The sequence below is a fragment of the Oncorhynchus masou genome, chromosome 15 (assembly GCF_036934945.1).
Source record: "Oncorhynchus masou masou isolate Uvic2021 chromosome 15, UVic_Omas_1.1, whole genome shotgun sequence".
In the NCBI taxonomy this organism is placed as follows: Eukaryota; Metazoa; Chordata; class Actinopteri; order Salmoniformes; family Salmonidae; genus Oncorhynchus; species Oncorhynchus masou.
Genome location: NC_088226.1, coordinates 71,535,819 through 71,553,318, shown reverse-complemented (window position 1 = coordinate 71,553,318; position 17,500 = coordinate 71,535,819). Strand labels below are relative to the sequence as shown.

The following is a 17,500-nucleotide window of genomic DNA, read 5'->3' as shown; positions in this document are numbered from 1 at the left end:
TTTTTGTTTTCTCATGATTTGGTTGGGTCTAATTGTGCTGCTGTCATGGGGCTCTGTAGGGTGTGTTTGTGAACAGAGCCCCAGGACCAGCTTGCTTAGGGACTCTTCTCCAGGTTCATCTCTCTGTAGGTGATGGCTTTGTTGTGGAAGGTTTGGGAATCGCTTCCTTTTAGGTGGTTATAGAATTTAACTGCTCTTTTCTGGATTTTGATAATTAGTGGGTATCGGCCTAATTCTGCTCTGCATGCATTATTTGGTGTTCTACGTTGTACACTGAGGATATTTTTGCAGAATTCTGCGTGCAGAGTCTCAATTTGGTGTTTGTCCCATTTTGTGAAGTCTTGGTTGGTGAGCGGACCCCAGACCTCACAACCATAAAGGGCAATGGGCTCTATGACTGATTCAAGTATTTTTAGCCAAATCCTAATTGGTATGTTGAAATTTATGTTCCTTTTGATGGCATAGAATGCCCTTCTTGCCTTGTCTCTCAGATCGTTCACAGCTTTGTGGAAGTTACCAGTGGCGCTGATGTTTAGGCCAAGGTATGTATAGTTTTTGTGTGCTCTAGGGCAACAGTGTCTAGATGGAATTTGTATTTGTGGTCCTGGTGACTGGACCTTTTTGGAACACCATTATTTTGGTCTTACTGAGATTTACTGTCAGGGCCCAGGTCTGACAGAATCTGTGCATAAGATCTAGGTGCTGCTGTAGGCCCTCCTTGGTTGGTGACAGAAGCACCAGATCATCAGCAAACAGCAGACATTTGACTTCAGATTCTAGTAGGGTGAGGCCGGGTGCTGCAGACTTTTCTAGTGCCCGCGCCAGTTCGTTGATATATATGTTGAAGAGGGTGGGGCTTAAGCTGCATCCCTGTCTAACCCCACGACCCTGTGTGAAGAAATGTGTGTGTTTTTTGCCAATTTTAACCGCACACTTGTTGTTTGTGTACATGGATTTTATGATGTCGTATGTTTTACCCCAACACCACTTTCCAACAGTTTGTATAGCAGACCCTCATGCCAAATTGAGTCGAAGGCTTTTTTGAAATCAACAAAGCATGAGAAGACTTTGCCTTTGTTTTGGTTTGTTTGGTTGTCAATTAGGGTGTGCAGGGTGAATACATGGTCTGTTGTACGGTAATTTGGTAAAAAGCCAATTTGACATTTGCTCAGTACATTGTTTTCATTGAGGAAGTGTACGAGTCTGCTGTTAATGATAATGCAGAGGATTTTCCCAAGGTTACTGTTGACGCATATTCCACGGTAGTTATTGGGGTCAAATTTGTCTCCATTTTTGTGGATTGGGGTGATCAGTCCTTGGTTCCAAATATTGGGGAAGATGCCAGAGCTAAGGATGATGTTAAAGAGTTTTAGTATAGCCAATTGGAATTTGTTGTCTGTATATTTGATCATTTCATTGAGGATACCATCAACACCACAGGCCTTTTTGGGTTGGAGGGTTTTTATTTTGTCCTGTAACTCATTCAATGTTATTGGAGAATCCAGTGGGTTCTGGTAGTCTTTAATAGTTGATTCTAAGATCTGTATTTGATCATGTATATGTTTTTGCTCTTTATTCTTTGTTATAGAGCCAAAAAGATTGGAGAAGTGGTTTACCCATACATCTCCATTTTGGATAGATAATTCTTCGTGTTGTTGTTTGTTTAGTGTTTTCCAATTTTCCCAGAAGTGGTTAGAGTCTATGGATTCTTCAATTACATTGAGCTGATTTCTGACATGCTGTTCCTTCTTTTTCCGTAGTGTATTTCTGTATTGTTTTAGTGATTCACCATAGTGAAGGCGTAGACTCAGGTTTTCCGGGTCTCTATGTTTTTGGTTGGACAGGTTTCTCAATTTCTTTCTTAGAATTTTGCATTCTTCATCAAACCATTTGTCATTGTTGTTAATTTTCTTCGGTTTTCTATTTGAGATTTTTAGATTTGATAGGGAAGCTGAGAGGTCAAATATACTGTTAAGATTTTCTACTGCCAAGTTTACACCTTCACTATTGCAGTGGAACGTTTTACCCAGGAAATTGTCTAAAAGGGATTGAATTTGTTGTTGCCTAATTGTTTTTTGGTAGGTTTCCAAACTGCATTCCTTCCATCTATAGCATTTCTTAATGTTACTCAGTTCCTTTGGCTTTGATGCCTCATGATTGAGTATTGCTCTGTTTAGGTAGACTGTGATTTTGCTGTGGTCTGATAGGGGTGTCAGTGGGCTGACTGTGAACGCTCTGAGAGACTCTGGGTTGAGGTCAGTGATAAAGTAGTCTACAGTACTACTGCCAAGAGATGAGCTATAGGTGTACCTACCATAGGAGTCCCCTCGAAGCCTACCATTGACTATGTACATACCCAGCGTGCGACAGAGCTGCAGGAGTTGTGACCCGTTTTTGTTGGTTATGTTGTCATAGTTGTGCCTAGGGGGCATACGGGGAGGGGATGCTGTCACCTCCAGGCAGGTGTTTGTCCCCCTGTGTGCTGAGGGTGTCAGGTTCTTGTCCGGTTCTGGCATTTAGGTCACCACAGACTAGTACATGTCCCTGGGCCTGGAAATGGTTGATTTCCCCTCCAGGATGGAGAAGCTGTCTTCATTAAAATATGGGGATTCTAGTGGGGGGATATAGGTAGCACACAGGAGGACATTTTTCTCTGTTAGGATAATTTCCTTTTGAATTTCTAGCCAAATGTAGAATGTTCCTGTTTTGATTAATTTAATGGAGTGAGTTAGGTCTGCTCTATACCAAATTAGCATACCCCCTGAGTCCCTTCCCTGTTTCACACCTGGTAGTTTGGTGGATGGGACTACCAGCTCTCTGTAACCTAGAGGGCATCCAGTGGGTCTGTCTCCTCTATACCAGGTTTCTTGCAAGATGACAATGTCTGTATTACCGATTTCTTTGGTGAAGTCCGGGTTTCTGCTCTTCAGGCCAAAGGCAGATGACCTCAGGCCTTGGATATTCCAGGATGAAATAGTAAAGGCTTTTTGTTCCATAAAGTGTCCAATGTTGTTGTCTCTCTCTCTCTCTCTCTCTCTCTCTCTCTCTCTCCAGAGGTATCAGTCTCTCTCTCTCTCTCTCTCTCTCTCTCTCTCTCTCTCCAGAGGTATCAGTCTCTCTCTCTCTCTCTCCAGAGTTATCAGTCTCTCTCTCTCTCTCTCCAGAGGTATCAGTCTCTCTCTCTCTCTCTCTCTCCAGAGTTATCAGTCTCTCTCTCTCTCTCCAGAGGAATCAGTCTCTCTCTCTCTCTCCAGAGGTATCAGTCTCTCTCTCTCTCTCTCTCTCTCTCTCTCTCTCTCTCTCCAGAGTTATCAGTCTCTCTCTCTCTCTCCAGAGTTATCAGTCTCTCTCTCTCTCTCCAGAGGTATCAGTCTCTCTCTCTCTCTCTCTCCAGAGGAATCAGTCTCTCTCTCTCTCTCTCTCTCCAGAGGTATCAGTCTCTCTCTCTCTCTCTCTCTCTCTCCAGAGTTATCAGTCTCTCTCTCTCTCTCTCTCTCTCTCTCCAGAGGAATCAGTCTCTCTCTCTCCAGAGTTATCAGTCTCTCTCTCTCTCTCTCTCTATCTCCAGAGTTATCAGTCTCTCTCTCTCTCTCTCTCTCTCCAGAGGAATCAGTCTCTCTCTCTCCAGAGTTATCAGTGTCTCTCTCTCTCTCTCTCTCTCTCCAGAGGTATCAGTCTCTCTCTCTCTCTCTCTCTCCAGAGGTATCAGTCTCTCTCTCTCTCTCTCTCTCTCTCTCTCTCTCTCTCCAGAGTTATCAGTCTCTCTCTCTCTCTCTCTCTCCAGAGGAATCAGTCTCTCTCTCTCCAGAGTTATCAGTCTCTCTCTCTCTCTCTCTCTCTCTCCAGAGTTATCAGTCTCTCTCTCTCTCTCTCTCTCTCCAGAGTTATCAGTCTCTCTCTCTCTCTCTCTCTCTCTCTCCAGAGGAATCAGTCTCTCTCTCTCCAGAGTTATCAGTCTCTCTCTCTCTCCAGAGGTGTCAGTCTCTCTCTCTCTCTCTCTCTCTCTCTCCAGAGGTATCAGTCTCTCTCTCTCTCTCTCTCCAGAGGTATCAGTCTCTCTCTCTCTCTCTCTCTCTCTCTCCAGAGGTATCAGTCTCTCTCTCTCTCCAGAGGTATCAGTCTCTCTCTCTCTCTCTCCAGAGGTATCAGTCTCTCTCTCTCTCTCTCTCTCTCCAGAGGTATCAGTCTCTCTCTCTCTCTCTCTCTCTCCAGAGGTATCAGTCTCTCTCTCTCTCTCTCCAGAGGTATCAGTCTCTCTCTCTCTCTCTCTCCAGAGGTATCAGTGTCTCTCTCTCTCTCTCTCTCTCTCTCCAGAGGTATCAGTCTCTCTCTCTCTCTCCAGAGGTATCAGTCTCTCTCTCTCTCTCTCTCCAGAGGTATCAGTCTCTCTCTCTCTCTCCAGAGGTATCAGTCTCTCTCTCTCTCTCTCTCCAGAGTTATCAGTCTCTCTCTCTCTCAATTCAATTCAAGGGCTTTATTTGCATGGGAAACATGTGTTAACATTGCCAAAGCAAGTGAGGTAGATAATATATAAAGTGAATATATAAAGTGAAATAAACAATAAAAATTAATAGTAAACATTACACAAACAGAAGTTTCAAAACAATAAAGACATTACAAATGTCATATTATATATATATATACAGTGTTTTAACAATGTACAAACAATGTACAACAATGTACAAATGGTAAAGGACACAAGATAAAATAAACAAGCATAGATATGGGTTGTCTCTCTCTCGTTGTCCCTAAGTTGTCCCTAACGTTGTCCCTAACGTTGTCCTTAAGTTGCCCCTAACGTTGTCCCTAACGTTGTCCTTAAGTTGCCCCTAACGTTGTCCCTAAGTTGCCCCTAACGTTGTCCCTAAGTTGCCCCTAACGTTGTCCCTAAGTTGCCCCTAACGTTGTCCCTAAGTTGTCCCTAAGTTGCCCCTAACGTTGTCCCTAACGTTGTCCTTAAGTTGCCCCTAACGTTGTCCTTAAGTTGCCCCTAACGTTGTCCCTAACGTTGTCCTTAAGTTGCCCCTAACGTTGTCCCTAACGTTGTCCTTAAGTTGCCCCTAACGTTGTCCCTAACGTTGTCCTTAAGTTGCCCCTAACATTGCCCCTAACGTTGCCCCTAACGTTGTCCCTAAGTTGCCCCTAACGTTGCCCCTAAGTTGCCCCTAACGTTGTCCTTAAGTTGCCCCTAACGTTGTCCCTAAGTTGCCCCTAACGTTGTCCCTAACGTTGTCCCTAACGTTGCCCCTAACGTTGTCCCTAACGTTGTCCCTAAGTTGCCCCTAACGTTGTCCCTAAGTTGCCCCTAACGTTGTCCCTAAGTTGCCCCTAACGTTGTCCCTAAGTTGCCCCTAACGTTGTCCCTAAGTTGCCCCTAACGTTGTCCTTAACGTTGCCCCTAAGTTGTCCTTAACGTTGTCCCTAACGTTGTCCCTAACGTTGTCCCTAAGTTGCCCCTAACGTTGCCCCTAACGTTGTCCCTAAGTTGCCCCTAACGTTGTCCCTAAGTTGCCCCTAACGTTGTCCTTAACGTTGTCCCTAACGTTGTCCCTAAGTTGCCCCTAACGTTGCCCCTAACGTTGTCCCTAAATTGCCCCCAAGTTGTCCCTAAGTTGCCCCTAACGTTGGATGAAACCGTCTGCTAAATGGCATATAGATAATATATTATTATTATGATAACAGAGAGAGAAGAGGGGGGAGGGATAGAGACAAGGACAAGTAGGAAAGTAGCTGAGAGAAAAGCCCCCTTTCACCACCCAGCTTCCTTCCTGCCATGATACTGCTGGTCTAACCAAAGCCCCCTATCACCACCCAGCTTCCTTCCTGCCGTGATACTGCTGGTCTAACCAAAGCCCCCTATCACCACCCAGCTTCCTTCCTGCCATGATACTGCTGGTCTAACCAAAGCCCTTTATCACCACCCAGCTTCCTTCCTGCCATGATACTGCTGGTCTAACCAAAGCCCCCTATCACCACCCAGCTTCCTTCCTGCCATGATACTGCTGGTCTAACCAAAGCCCCCTATCACCACCCAGCTTCCTTCCTGCCATGATACTGCTGGTCTAACCAAAGCCCTGTATCACCATCCAGCTTCCCTCCTGCCATGGTACTGCTGGTCTAACCAAAGCCCTGTATCACCATCCAGCTTCCTTCCTGCCATGATACTGCTGGTCTAACCAAAGCCCCCTATCACCACCCAGCTTCCTTCTTGCCGTGATACTGCTGGTCTAACCAAAGCCCCCTATCACCACCCAGCTTCCATCCTGCCATGGTACTGCTGGTCTAACCAAAGCCCCCTATCACCACTCAGCTTCCTTCTTGCCGTGATACTGCTGGTCTAACCAAAGCCCCCTATCACCACTCAGCTTCCTTCTTGCCGTGATACTGCTGGTCTAACCAAAGCCCCCTATCACCACCCAGCTTCCTTCCTGCCATGATACTGCTGTAACCATGGTTACAAAGAGAGGAAAAACACTCACATTACCATGAGAAAGGCGTTGGGTACACTGGGCCTTCATCTCTATGGAACCCTATTCCCTATATAGTGGTACTACTATAGACCAGAGCCCTATTCCCTATATAGTACACTACTTTAGACCAGAGCCCTATTGCCTATATAGTGAACTACTTTAGACCAGAGCCCTATTGCCTATATAGTGAACTACTTTAGACCAGAGCCCTATTGCCTATATAGTGAACTACTTTAGACCAGAGCCCTATTGCCTATATAGTGAACTACTTTAGACCAGAGCCCTATTGCCTATATAGTGAACTACTTTAGACCAGAGCCCTATTGCCTATATAGTGAACTACTTTAGACCAGAGCCCTATGGCACCCTATTCCCTATATAGTGCACTACTTTAGACCAGAGCCCTATGGAACCCTATTCCCTATATAGTGCACTACTTTAGACCAGAGCCCTATGGAACCCTATTCCCTATATAGTGCACTACTTTAGACCAGAGCCCTATGGCACCCTATTCCCTATATAGTGCACTACTTTAGACCAGAGCCCTATGGCACCCTATTCCCTATATAGTGCACTACTTTAGACGAGAGCCCTATGGCACCCTATTCCCTATATAGTGCACTACTTTAGACCAGAGCCCTATGGAACCCTATTCCCTATATAGTGCACTACTTTAGACCAGAGCCCTATTGCCTATATAGTGAACTACTTTAGACCAGAGCCGTATGGCACCTTATTCCCTATATAGTGCACTACTTTAGACCAGAGCCCTATGGCACCCTATTCCCTATATAGTGCACTACTTTAGACCAGAGCCCTATTCCCTATATAGTACACTACTATAGACCAGAGCCCTATTCCCTATATAGTGCACTACTTTAGACCAGAGCCATATTCCCTATATAGTGCCCTACTTTAGACCAGGGCCCTATGGGGCCCTATTCCCTATATAGTGCACTACTTTAGAACAGAGCCCTATGGAACCCTATTCCCTATGGTGGAACAAACTCCCTCACGACGCCAGGACAGCGGAGTCAATCACCACCTTCCGGAGACACCTGAAACCCCACCTCTTTAAGGAATACCTAGGATAGGATAAAGTAATCCTTCTCACCCCCCCCCCCCTTAATGATTTAGATGCACTATTGTAAAGTGGCTGTTCCACTGATGTCAGAAGGTGAATTCACCAATTTGTAAGTCGCTCTGGATAAGAGCGTCTGCTAAATGACTTAAATGTAAATGTAATAGTGCACTACTTTAGACCAGAGCCCTATGGAACCCTATTCCCTATATAGTGCACTTATGTTGACCCGAGCCTTATTAGAGAATAGGGTGCCATTTGGGATAGAGGAAGACTGGCACTCCCTTTTATGCCTGCAGAAAGCCAAAGAGCTCTGATTTCAAGGGATGTTTAACCTCCATTCAGACAGTAACAAGGACGTGGTTGTCTGTCACACAGAGAACATTGGTGCTGGATGATTGGGGTTGGGTGGGAGGAAAGGGAAACGAGGGGGGAGTTTAGATCACAGACCTCGTTTGTTCCCACTTATTACTTCAGAGCTGTCTCTATTCCCAGTGAAGAGCTGTCTCTATTCCCAGTGAGGAGCTGTCTCTATTCCCAGTGAAGAGCTGTCTCTATTCCCAGTGAAGAGCTGCCTCTATTCCCAGTGAGGAGCTGCCTCTATTCCCAGTGAGGAGCTGCCTCTATTCCCAGTGAGGAGCTGCCTCTATTCCCAGTGAGGAGCTGCCTCTATTCCCAGTGAAGAGCTGCCTCTATTCCCAGTGAAGAGCTGCCTCTATTCCCAGTGAGGAGCTGCCTCTATTCCCAGTGTTGAGCTGTCTCTATTCCCAGTGTTGAGCTGTCTCTATTCCGAGTGAAGAGCTGTCTCTATTCCGAGTGAAGAGCTGTCTCTATTCCGAGTGAAGAGCTGTCTCAATTCCCAGTGTTGAGCTGTCTCTATTCCCAGTGTTGAGCTGTCTCTATTCCCAGTGTTGAGCTGTCTCTATTCCGAGTGAAGAGCTGTCTCTATTCCGAGTGAAGAGCTGTCTCTATTCCGAGTGAAGAGCTGTCTCTATTCCGAGTGAAGAGCTGTCTCTATTCCGAGTGTTGAGCTGTCTCTATTCCCAGTGTTGAGCTGTCTCTATTCCCAGTGTTGAGCTGTCTCTATTCCGAGTGAAGAGCTGTCTCTATTCCGAGTGAAGAGCTGTCTCTATTCCGAGTGAAGAGCTGTCTCTATTCCGAGTGAAGAGCTGTCTCTATTCCCAGTGTTGAGCTGTCTCTATTCCCAGTGTTGAGCTGTCTCTATTCCCAGTGTTGAGCTGTCTCTATTCCGAGTGAAGAGCTGTCTCTATTCCGAGTGAAGAGCTGTCTCTATTCCGAGTGAAGAGCTGTCTCTATTCCGAGTGAAGAGCTGTCTCTATTCCGAGTGAAGAGCTGTCTCTATTCCCAGTGTTGAGCTGCCTCTATTCCCAGTGAAGAGCTGCCTCTATTCCCAGTGAAGAGCTGTCTCTATTCCCAGTGTTGAGCTGTCTCTATTCCCAGTGAAGAGCTGTCTCTATTCCCAGTGAGGAGCTGTCTCTATTCCGAGTGAAGAGCTGTCTCTATTCCCAGTGAAGAGCTGTCTCTATTCCCAGTGAGGAGCTGTCTCTATTCCCAGTGAAGAGCTGTCTCTATTCCCAGTGAAGAGCTGTCTCTATTCCGAGTGAAGAGCTGTCTCTATTCCGAGTGAAGAGCTGTCTCTATTCCCAGTGTTGAGCTGTCTCTATTCCCAGTGTTGAGCTGTCTCTATTCCCAGTGTTGAGCTGTCTCTATTCCGAGTGAAGAGCTGTCTCTATTCCGAGTGAAGAGCTGTCTCTATTCCGAGTGAAGGGCTGTCTCTATTCCGAGTGAAGAGCTGTCTCTATTCCGAGTGAAGAGCTGTCTCTATTCCCAGTGTTGAGCTGCCTCTATTCCCAGTGAAGAGCTGCCTCTATTCCCAGTGAAGAGCTGTCTCTATTCCCAGTGTTGAGCTGTCTCTATTCCCAGTGAAGAGCTGTCTCTATTCCCAGTGAGGAGCTGTCTCTATTCCGAGTGAAGAGCTGTCTCTATTCCCAGTGAAGAGCTGTCTCTATTCCCAGTGAGGAGCTGTCTCTATTCCCAGTGAAGAGCTGTCTCTATTCCCAGTGAAGAGCTGTCTCTATTCCGAGTGAAGAGCTGTCTCTATTCCGAGTGAAGAGCTGTCTCTATTCCCAGTGAAGAGCTGTCTCTATTCCGAGTGAAGAGCTGTCTCTATTCCGAGTGAAGAGCTGTCTCTATTCCGAGTGAAGAGCTGTCTATGTTCCGAGTGAAGAGCTGTCTCTATTCCCAGTGTTGAGCTGTCTCTATTCCCAGTGTTGAGCTGTCTCTATTCCGAGTGAAGAGCTGTCTATGTTCCGAGTGAAGAGCTGTCTCTATTCCGAGTGAAGAGCTGTCTCTATTCCGAGTGAAGAGCTGTCTCTATTCCCAGTGTTGAGCTGTCTCTATTCCGAGTGAAGAGCTGTCTCTATTCCGAGTGAAGAGCTGTCTCTATTCCCAGTGTTGAGCTGTCTCTATTCCCAGTGTTGAGCTGTCTCTATTCCCAGTGTTGAGCTGTCTCTATTCCCAGTGTTGAGCTGTCTCTATTCCCAGTGTTGAGCTGTCTCTATTCCCAGTGAAGAGCTGTCTCTATTCCCAGTGAGGAGCTGTCTCTATTCCGAGTGAAGAGCTGTCTCTATTCCCAGTGAAGAGCTGTCTCTATTCCCAGTGAGGAGCTGTCTCTATTCCCAGTGAAGAGCTGTCTCTATTCCCAGTGAAGAGCTGTCTCTATTCCGAGTGAAGAGCTGTCTCTATTCCGAGTGAAGAGCTGTCTCTATTCCCAGTGAAGAGCTGACTCTATTCCGAGTGAAGAGCTGTCTCTATTCCGAGTGAAGAGCTGTCTCTATTCCGAGTGAAGAGCTGTCTATGTTCCGAGTGAAGAGCTGTCTCTATTCCCAGTGTTGAGCTGTCTCTATTCCCAGTGTTGAGCTGTCTCTATTCCGAGTGAAGAGCTGTCTATGTTCCGAGTGAAGAGCTGTCTCTATTCCGAGTGAAGAGCTGTCTCTATTCCGAGTGAAGAGCTGTCTCTATTCCCAGTGTTGAGCTGTCTCTATTCCGAGTGAAGAGCTGTCTCTATTCCGAGTGAAGAGCTGTCTCTATTCCCAGTGTTGAGCTGTCTCTATTCCCAGTGTTGAGCTGTCTCTATTCCCAGTGTTGAGCTGTCTCTATTCCCAGTGTTGAGCTGTCTCTATTCCGAGTGAAGAGCTGTCTCTATTCCCAGTGTTGAGCTGTCTCTATTCCGAGTGAAGAGCTGTCTCTATTCCGAGTGAAGAGCTGTCTCTATTCCCAGTGTTGAGCTGTCTCTATTCCCAGTGTTGAGCTGTCTCTATTCCGAGTGAAGAGCTGTCTCTATTCCGAGTGAAGAGCTGTCTCTATTCCGAGTGAAGAGCTGTCTCTATTCCGAGTGAAGAGCTGTCTCTATTCCCAGTGTTGAGCTGTCTCTATTCCCAGTGTTGAGCTGTCTCTATTCCCAGTGTTGAGCTGTCTCTATTCCCAGTGTTGAGCTGTCTCTATTCCCAGTGTTGAGCTGTCTCTATTCCCAGTGAAGAGCTGTCTCTATTCCCAGTGAAGAGCTGTCTCTATTCCCAGTGAGGAGCTGTCTCTATTCCGAGTGAAGAGCTGTCTCTATTCCCAGTGAAGAGCTGTCTCTATTCCCAGTGAGGAGCTGTCTCTATTCCCAGTGAAGAGCTGTCTCTATTCCCAGTGAAGAGCTGTCTCTATTCCGAGTGAAGAGCTGTCTCTATTCCGAGTGAAGAGCTGTCTATGTTCCGAGTGAAGAGCTGTCTCTATTCCCAGTGTTGAGCTGTCTCTATTCCCAGTGTTGAGCTGTCTCTATTCCGAGTGAAGAGCTGTCTATGTTCCGAGTGAAGAGCTGTCTCTGTTCCGAGTGAAGAGCTGTCTCTATTCCGAGTGAAGAGCTGTCTCTATTCCCAGTGTTGAGCTGTCTCTATTCCGAGTGAAGAGCTGTCTCTATTCCGAGTGAAGAGCTGTCTCTATTCCCAGTGTTGAGCTGTCTCTATTCCCAGTGTTGAGCTGTCTCTATTCCCAGTGTTGAGCTGTCTCTATTCCCAGTGTTGAGCTGTCTCTATTCCGAGTGAAGAGCTGTCTCTATTCCCAGTGTTGAGCTGTCTCTATTCCGAGTGAAGAGCTGTCTCTATTCCGAGTGAAGAGCTGTCTCTATTCCCAGTGTTGAGCTGTCTCTATTCCCAGTGTTGAGCTGTCTCTATTCCGAGTGAAGAGCTGTCTCTATTCCGAGTGAAGAGCTGTCTCTATTCCCAGTGAAGAGCTGTCTCTATTCCCAGTGAAGAGCTGTTTCTATTCCCAGTGAAGAGCTGTCTCTATTCCCAGTGAGGAGCGTCCCCTATTCCCAGTGAGGAGCTGTCTCTATTCCCAGTGTGGAGCTGTCTCTATTCCCAGTAAGGAGCGTCCCCTATTCCCAGTGAAGAGCTGTCTCTATTCCCAGTGTTGAGCTGTCTCTATTCCCAGTGTTGAGCTGTCTCTATTCCGAGTGAAGAGCTGTCTCTATTCCGAGTGAAGAGCTGTCTCTATTCCCAGTGAAGAGCTGTCTCTATTCCGAGTGAAGAGCTGTTTCTATTCCCAGTGAAGAGCTGTCTCTATTCCCAGTGAGGAGCGTCCCCTATTCCCAGTGAGGAGCTGTCTCTATTCCCAGTAAGGAGCGTCCCCTATTCCCAGTGAAGAGCTGTCTCTATTCCCAGTGTGGAGCTGTCTCTATTCCCAGTAAGGAGCTGCCTCTATTCCCAGTGAGGAGCTGCCTCTATTCCCAGTGAGGAGCTGCCTCTATTCCCAGTGAGGAGCTGCCTCTATTCCCAGTGAAGAGCTGAGACACCAGTGAAGAGCTGAGACACCAGTGAAGCGCTGAGACACCATTGAAGAGCTGCCTCTATTCCCAGTGAAAATGTAAAAAAATATTCTCTCACTTCACCCCCGGTTCTTCATTACTCCTTACTGAGTGGACCAAAATGGCTATCAGCATTGCGGGGAGAAAAGTTCTCTCAACAAATAATTTTCAGAGTGGGGGCCTCCCCTAAAAATCTTCCCGTATCTGTGGAGACCCTGGAGATCAACTCTGTAGACCCTGCTCCCTGCACCCACCCTGTAAGACCCTGGATTGACCCCGGTCCCAGACTCCCTGGTCCGCCGCCTCCCATTGTCCCCAGCCTCCCTGGTCCCCAGCCTCCGTGGTCCCCGTCACCCGTGGTTCCCAGCCTCCGTGGTCCCCAGCCTCCGTGGTCCCCAGCCTCCGTGGTCCCCAGCATCCGTGGTCCCCAGCCTCCGTGGTCCCCGTCACCCGTGGTTCCCAGCCTCCGTGGTCCCCAGCCTCCGTGGTCCCCAGCCTCCGTGGTCCCCAGCCTCCGTGGTACCCAGCCTCCGTGGTCCCCGTCACCCGTGGTTCCCAGCCTCCGTGGTCCCCAGCCTCCGTGGTCCCCAGCCTCCGTGGTCCCCAGCCTCCGTGGTCCCCAGCCTCCGTGGTCCCCAGCCTCCGTGGTCCCCAGCCTCCGTGGTCCCCAGCCTCCGTGGTCCCCAGCCTCCGTGGTCCCCAGCCTCCGTGGTCCCCAGCCTCCGTGGTCCCCAGCCTCCCTGGTACCCAGCCTCCCTGGTACCCAGCCTCCCTGGTACCCAGCCTCCCATGGTCCCCAGCCTCCCTTGTACCCAGCCTCCCTGGTACCCAGCCTCCCTGGTACCCAGCCTCCCTGGTACCCAGCCTCCCATGGTCACCAGCCTACGTGGTCCCCGTCACCCGTGGTTCCCATCCTCCGTGGTCCCCAGCCTCCCGTGGTCCCTAGCATCCCTGGTACCCAGCCTCCCTGGTACCCAGCCTCCCGTGGTCCCCGCCTCCCGTGGGCTCTGTCCTCCGTGGTCTCTGTCCCCCGTGGTCTCTGTCCCCCGTGGTCTCTGTCCCCCGTGGTCTCTGTCCCCCGTGGTCTCTGTCCCCCGTGGTCTCCGTCCCCCGTGGTTCCCGTCCTCCGTGGTCCCCGTCCTCCGTGGTCCCCGTCCTCCGTGGTCCCCGTCCTCCGTGGTCCCCGTCCTCCGTGGTCTCTGTCCCCCGTTGTCCCCAGCCTCCGTGGTCCCCAGCCTCCGTGGTCCCCGTCCTCTGTTGTCTCTGTCCTCCGTGGTCCCCGTCCTCCGTGGTCTGTCCCCCGTGGTCTCTGTCCCCCGTAGTCCCCGTCAAATCACATTTTATTTGCCACGTCACGCAGATACTAATAGCTAGCGGCTGTCTCACCTGGTCTTTATCCTCTAATAGTTTCTATGATTCTTTGTGGGTGCTGTTCAGATTAACTTTGAGGTTGGTTGGGTTGGTCCCCTTTTAATCTATGTTCCACATAAGGCCATCTTCTCCTGACTCTACAGGCCGTCCTCTCCTGACTCTACAGGCCGTCCTCTCCTGACTCTACAGGCCGTCTTCTCCTGACTCTACAGGCCGTCCTCTCCTGACTCTACAGGCCGTCCTCTCCTGACTCTACAGGCCGTCCTCTCCTGACTCTACAGGCCGGTCTTCTCCTGGCTCTAGAGGCCGTCTTCTCCTGACTCTACAGGCCGTCTTCTCCTGACTCTACAGGCCGTCTTCTCCTGACCCTACAGGCCATCTTCTCCTGACCCTACAGGCCGTCCTCTCCTGACCCTACAGGCCGTCCTCTCCTGACCCTACAGGCCGTCCTCTCCTGACTCTACAGGCCGTCCTCTCCTGACTCTACAGGCCGTCCTCTCCTGACTCTACAGGCCGTCTTCTCCTGACTCTACAGGCCGTCTTCTCCTGACCCTACAGGCCATCTTCTCCTGACCCTACAGGCCGTCCTCTCCTGACCCTACAGGCCGTCCTCTCCTGACCCTACAGGCCGTCCTCTCCTGACTCTACAGGCCGTCCTCTCCTAACGCTAGGTGCCCAGCCTCATTGCAGCGTTTACAGCTAGCTAGCTAGGTGCCTGGGCTCATTGCAGCGTTTACAGCTAGCTAGCTAGGTGCCTGGGCTCATTGCAGCGTTTACAGCTAGCTAGCTAGGTGCCCGGCCTCATTGCAGCGTTTACAGCTAGCTAGCTAGGTGCCCGGCCTCATTGCAGCGTTTACAGCTAGCTAGCTAGGTGCCCGGCCTCATTGCAGCGTTTACAGCTAGCAGGATGTAAAGATGATGTTTTCTCTTCTCTCTCCTCTTCCAGGTTGTACCTCTCTCTGAACACGTTACTCTGCATCAAACCCTTGACTCAGTTCTTCTCTAAGTGCGTTAGAAGAAGGGATCCTCCTCCAATGAGGGTTAAGAGCAAAATGAAGAAACAAGGACGGAAGAAGAGGAAGCAAAGATTTGTCGGCTAAAGACGTCGTCTTCCCAGCGAGCGCTAAGTAGACTATGACAGGATTTCCACTCCGTCTTCCTAATCTGTGTAAGCGAACCTGTTCTGGGATGTATCTTTTGATTGGGATTAGCCTGGATTAGTCGATCCTCTTACCCCGGGATGTGGCTCAGTACAGTTTATCACTAACAGCCCAGGGTCTTAGCTCAGCGTCTCAGCCTCACCGCAGAGGAAAGCTGGGAAATGCTCCTTTCTATCACTCTGAGTCTTTAAACTGACTTCCCAAAGAAAGCCAGAGAACACACTGGACTTCATGGTAGTGGAAATGCATTCCAGGTGACAGCTAAAACAAATAAACATTAAAAACATGTTTAAACCATACATTTCCTTTCATTTGTACATTTTTTAAACAATACAAATACATCAAGTTTCATAAAGTCCATCAATGTAATTACATTGAACATTACACAGGGTTGTGAATAGTGTAGCTGGTCCCTGAGCTGGGAGGCGAATGGTTCTGGTCTCTCTTACATTGAACATTACACAGGGCTGTGAATAGTGTAGCTGGTCCCTGAGCTTGGAGGCGAATGGTTCTGGTCTCTCTTACATTGAACATTACACAGGGCTGTGAATAGTGTAGCTGGTCCCTGAGCTTGGAGGCGAATGGTTCTGGTCTCTCTTACATTGAACATTACACAGGGCTGTGAATAGTGTAGCTGGTCCCTGAGCTGGGAGGCGAATGGTTCTGGTCTCTCTTACATTGAACATTACACAGGGCTGTGAATAGTGTAGCTGGTCCCTGAGCTGGGAGGCGAATGGTTCTGGTCTCTCTTACATTGAACATTACACAGGGCTGTGAAAAGTGTAGCTTGTCCCTGAGCTGGGAGACGAATGGTTCTTGCCTCTCGTCCTGCTTCAGGTGCTGCATGTTGGTTCCAACCTTAAAAGTAACAACAAAGAAAGTTAGCAAATCTGTGAGAAAATGCCTTTGTCTCTGGATAAGGTCTGTGCTGTGCCAGAAACTCTAAATGGGGAGATGGGGAAACTCCATTTTGATTATTATTATTATATTCCTCTTTCATTGACAAATCTCATGACGTGACTATGATACATGGCAGTCTCATAGTCACATCATGAGTTGAAAGGCGAATGTCTTAAGATACTAACTAAATATGTGGCATATAGAGGGTTCAACATGTACAAGATCAAGTGATTTGTCTTTGATGCTGATTTCAAATTTTTTACGGGAAGATAGAAGAAGCAGCGTCAGGAGAGGGCGTGGCCACAAGAGAATCGCGTCCAGTAGAGGGCGTGGCCACAAGAGGATCGCGTCCAGTAGAGTGCCTGTCCTGACCCTGAGCCCGCCCACCTGACCACTCTGCCTGTCCTGACCCTGTACCCGCCCACCTGACCACTCTGCCTGTCCTGACCCTGTACCCGCCCACCTGACCACTCTGCCTGTCCTGACCCTGTACCCGCCCACCTGACCACTCTGCCTGTCCTGACCCTGTACCCGCCCACTTGACCACTCTGCCTGTCCTGACCCTGTACCCGCCCACCTGACCACTCTGCCTGTCCTGACCCTGTACGGGCCCATCTGACCACTCTGCCTGTCCTGACCCTGGCCCGCCCACCTGACCACTCTGCCTGTCCTGACCCTGTACCCGCCCACCTGACCACTCTGCCTGTCCTGACCCTGTACCCGCCCACCTGACCACTCTGCCTGTCCTGACCCTGTACCCGCCCACCTGACCACTCTGCCTGTCCTGACCCTGTACCCGCCCACCTGACCACTCTGCCTGACCTGACCCTGTACCCGCCCACCTGACCACTCTACCTGTCCTGACCCTGTACCCGCCCACCTGACCACTCTGCCTGTCCTGACCCTGTACCCGCCCACCTGACCACTCTGCCTGTCCTGACCCTGTACCCGCCCACCTGACCACTCTGCCTGTCCTGACCCTGTACCCGCCCACCTGACCACTCTGCCTGTCCTGACCCTAAGCCCGCCTGACCACTCTGCCTGTCCCTGATCCTGACCCTGTCCCTGACCCTGCCTGCTGTCCTGTACATTTGCTCCTACTCTGGATTATCAACCCCTTTCTGCCTTGACCTGCCATTTGCCTGCCCCCATGGTTACATCAAACATTGTTACTTCCCACAGTCTGCATTTGGGTCTTACAAACATACCTGATAATACCCTTCTGTTTATAGGCCCTGGGTTGAAGTTGTGCACTATAAAGGAATAGGGTAGAATTTTGGAACACATCCATTGTTTATCCAGCATCCAATCCAATTTTTATTTTTACATAATTGACAGATTGTTTAGTCCCGTAACATTCCATGTTAATCTTCCACGGTTAAAGTCGTCGCTGCATATGAAAACGGTTTTCTGACATTTAGGCCTTTCCTGGATGTTGTGCTTTGACATGGAAATATTTAAATCCCAGAGTCATATTTTTGATCCGTTAAGGCTCTTTATAATTCAATAAATATGCTTAAAGAAGAGCAAGGCTTTCACCAGGCCTCACGCACGCACACACAGTCTAGAAGCCCACAAACCAACAACTAAACCGCCCACCAAAACTCACGGACCAGGCAAGGAGGGCATTAATCAGAGAGGCAACAAA

The 17,500-nt window shown here is 49.0% G+C and overlaps 1 protein-coding gene and 1 long non-coding RNA gene across 2 annotated transcripts in view; one reads left to right on the top strand and one right to left on the bottom strand.

Moving 5' to 3' along the window:
- LOC135556926 (uncharacterized) overlaps positions 1-13,743 on the top strand; it is a 31,592-nt gene extending 17,849 nt beyond the window's left edge. Inside the window, exon 3 of the mRNA XM_064990330.1 lies at positions 12,634-13,743. Coding sequence (XP_064846402.1) covers positions 12,634-13,743 — 1,110 coding nt within the window. The remainder of the gene's footprint in view (positions 1-12,633) is intronic.
- A 1,501-nt stretch (positions 13,744-15,244) lies between these two features.
- Positions 15,245-17,500, bottom strand: part of LOC135556768 (uncharacterized) — a 69,348-nt gene continuing 67,092 nt past the window's right edge. The window contains exon 4 of the long non-coding RNA XR_010458050.1: positions 15,245-15,810. This is a non-coding gene — a long non-coding RNA (uncharacterized LOC135556768). The remainder of the gene's footprint in view (positions 15,811-17,500) is intronic.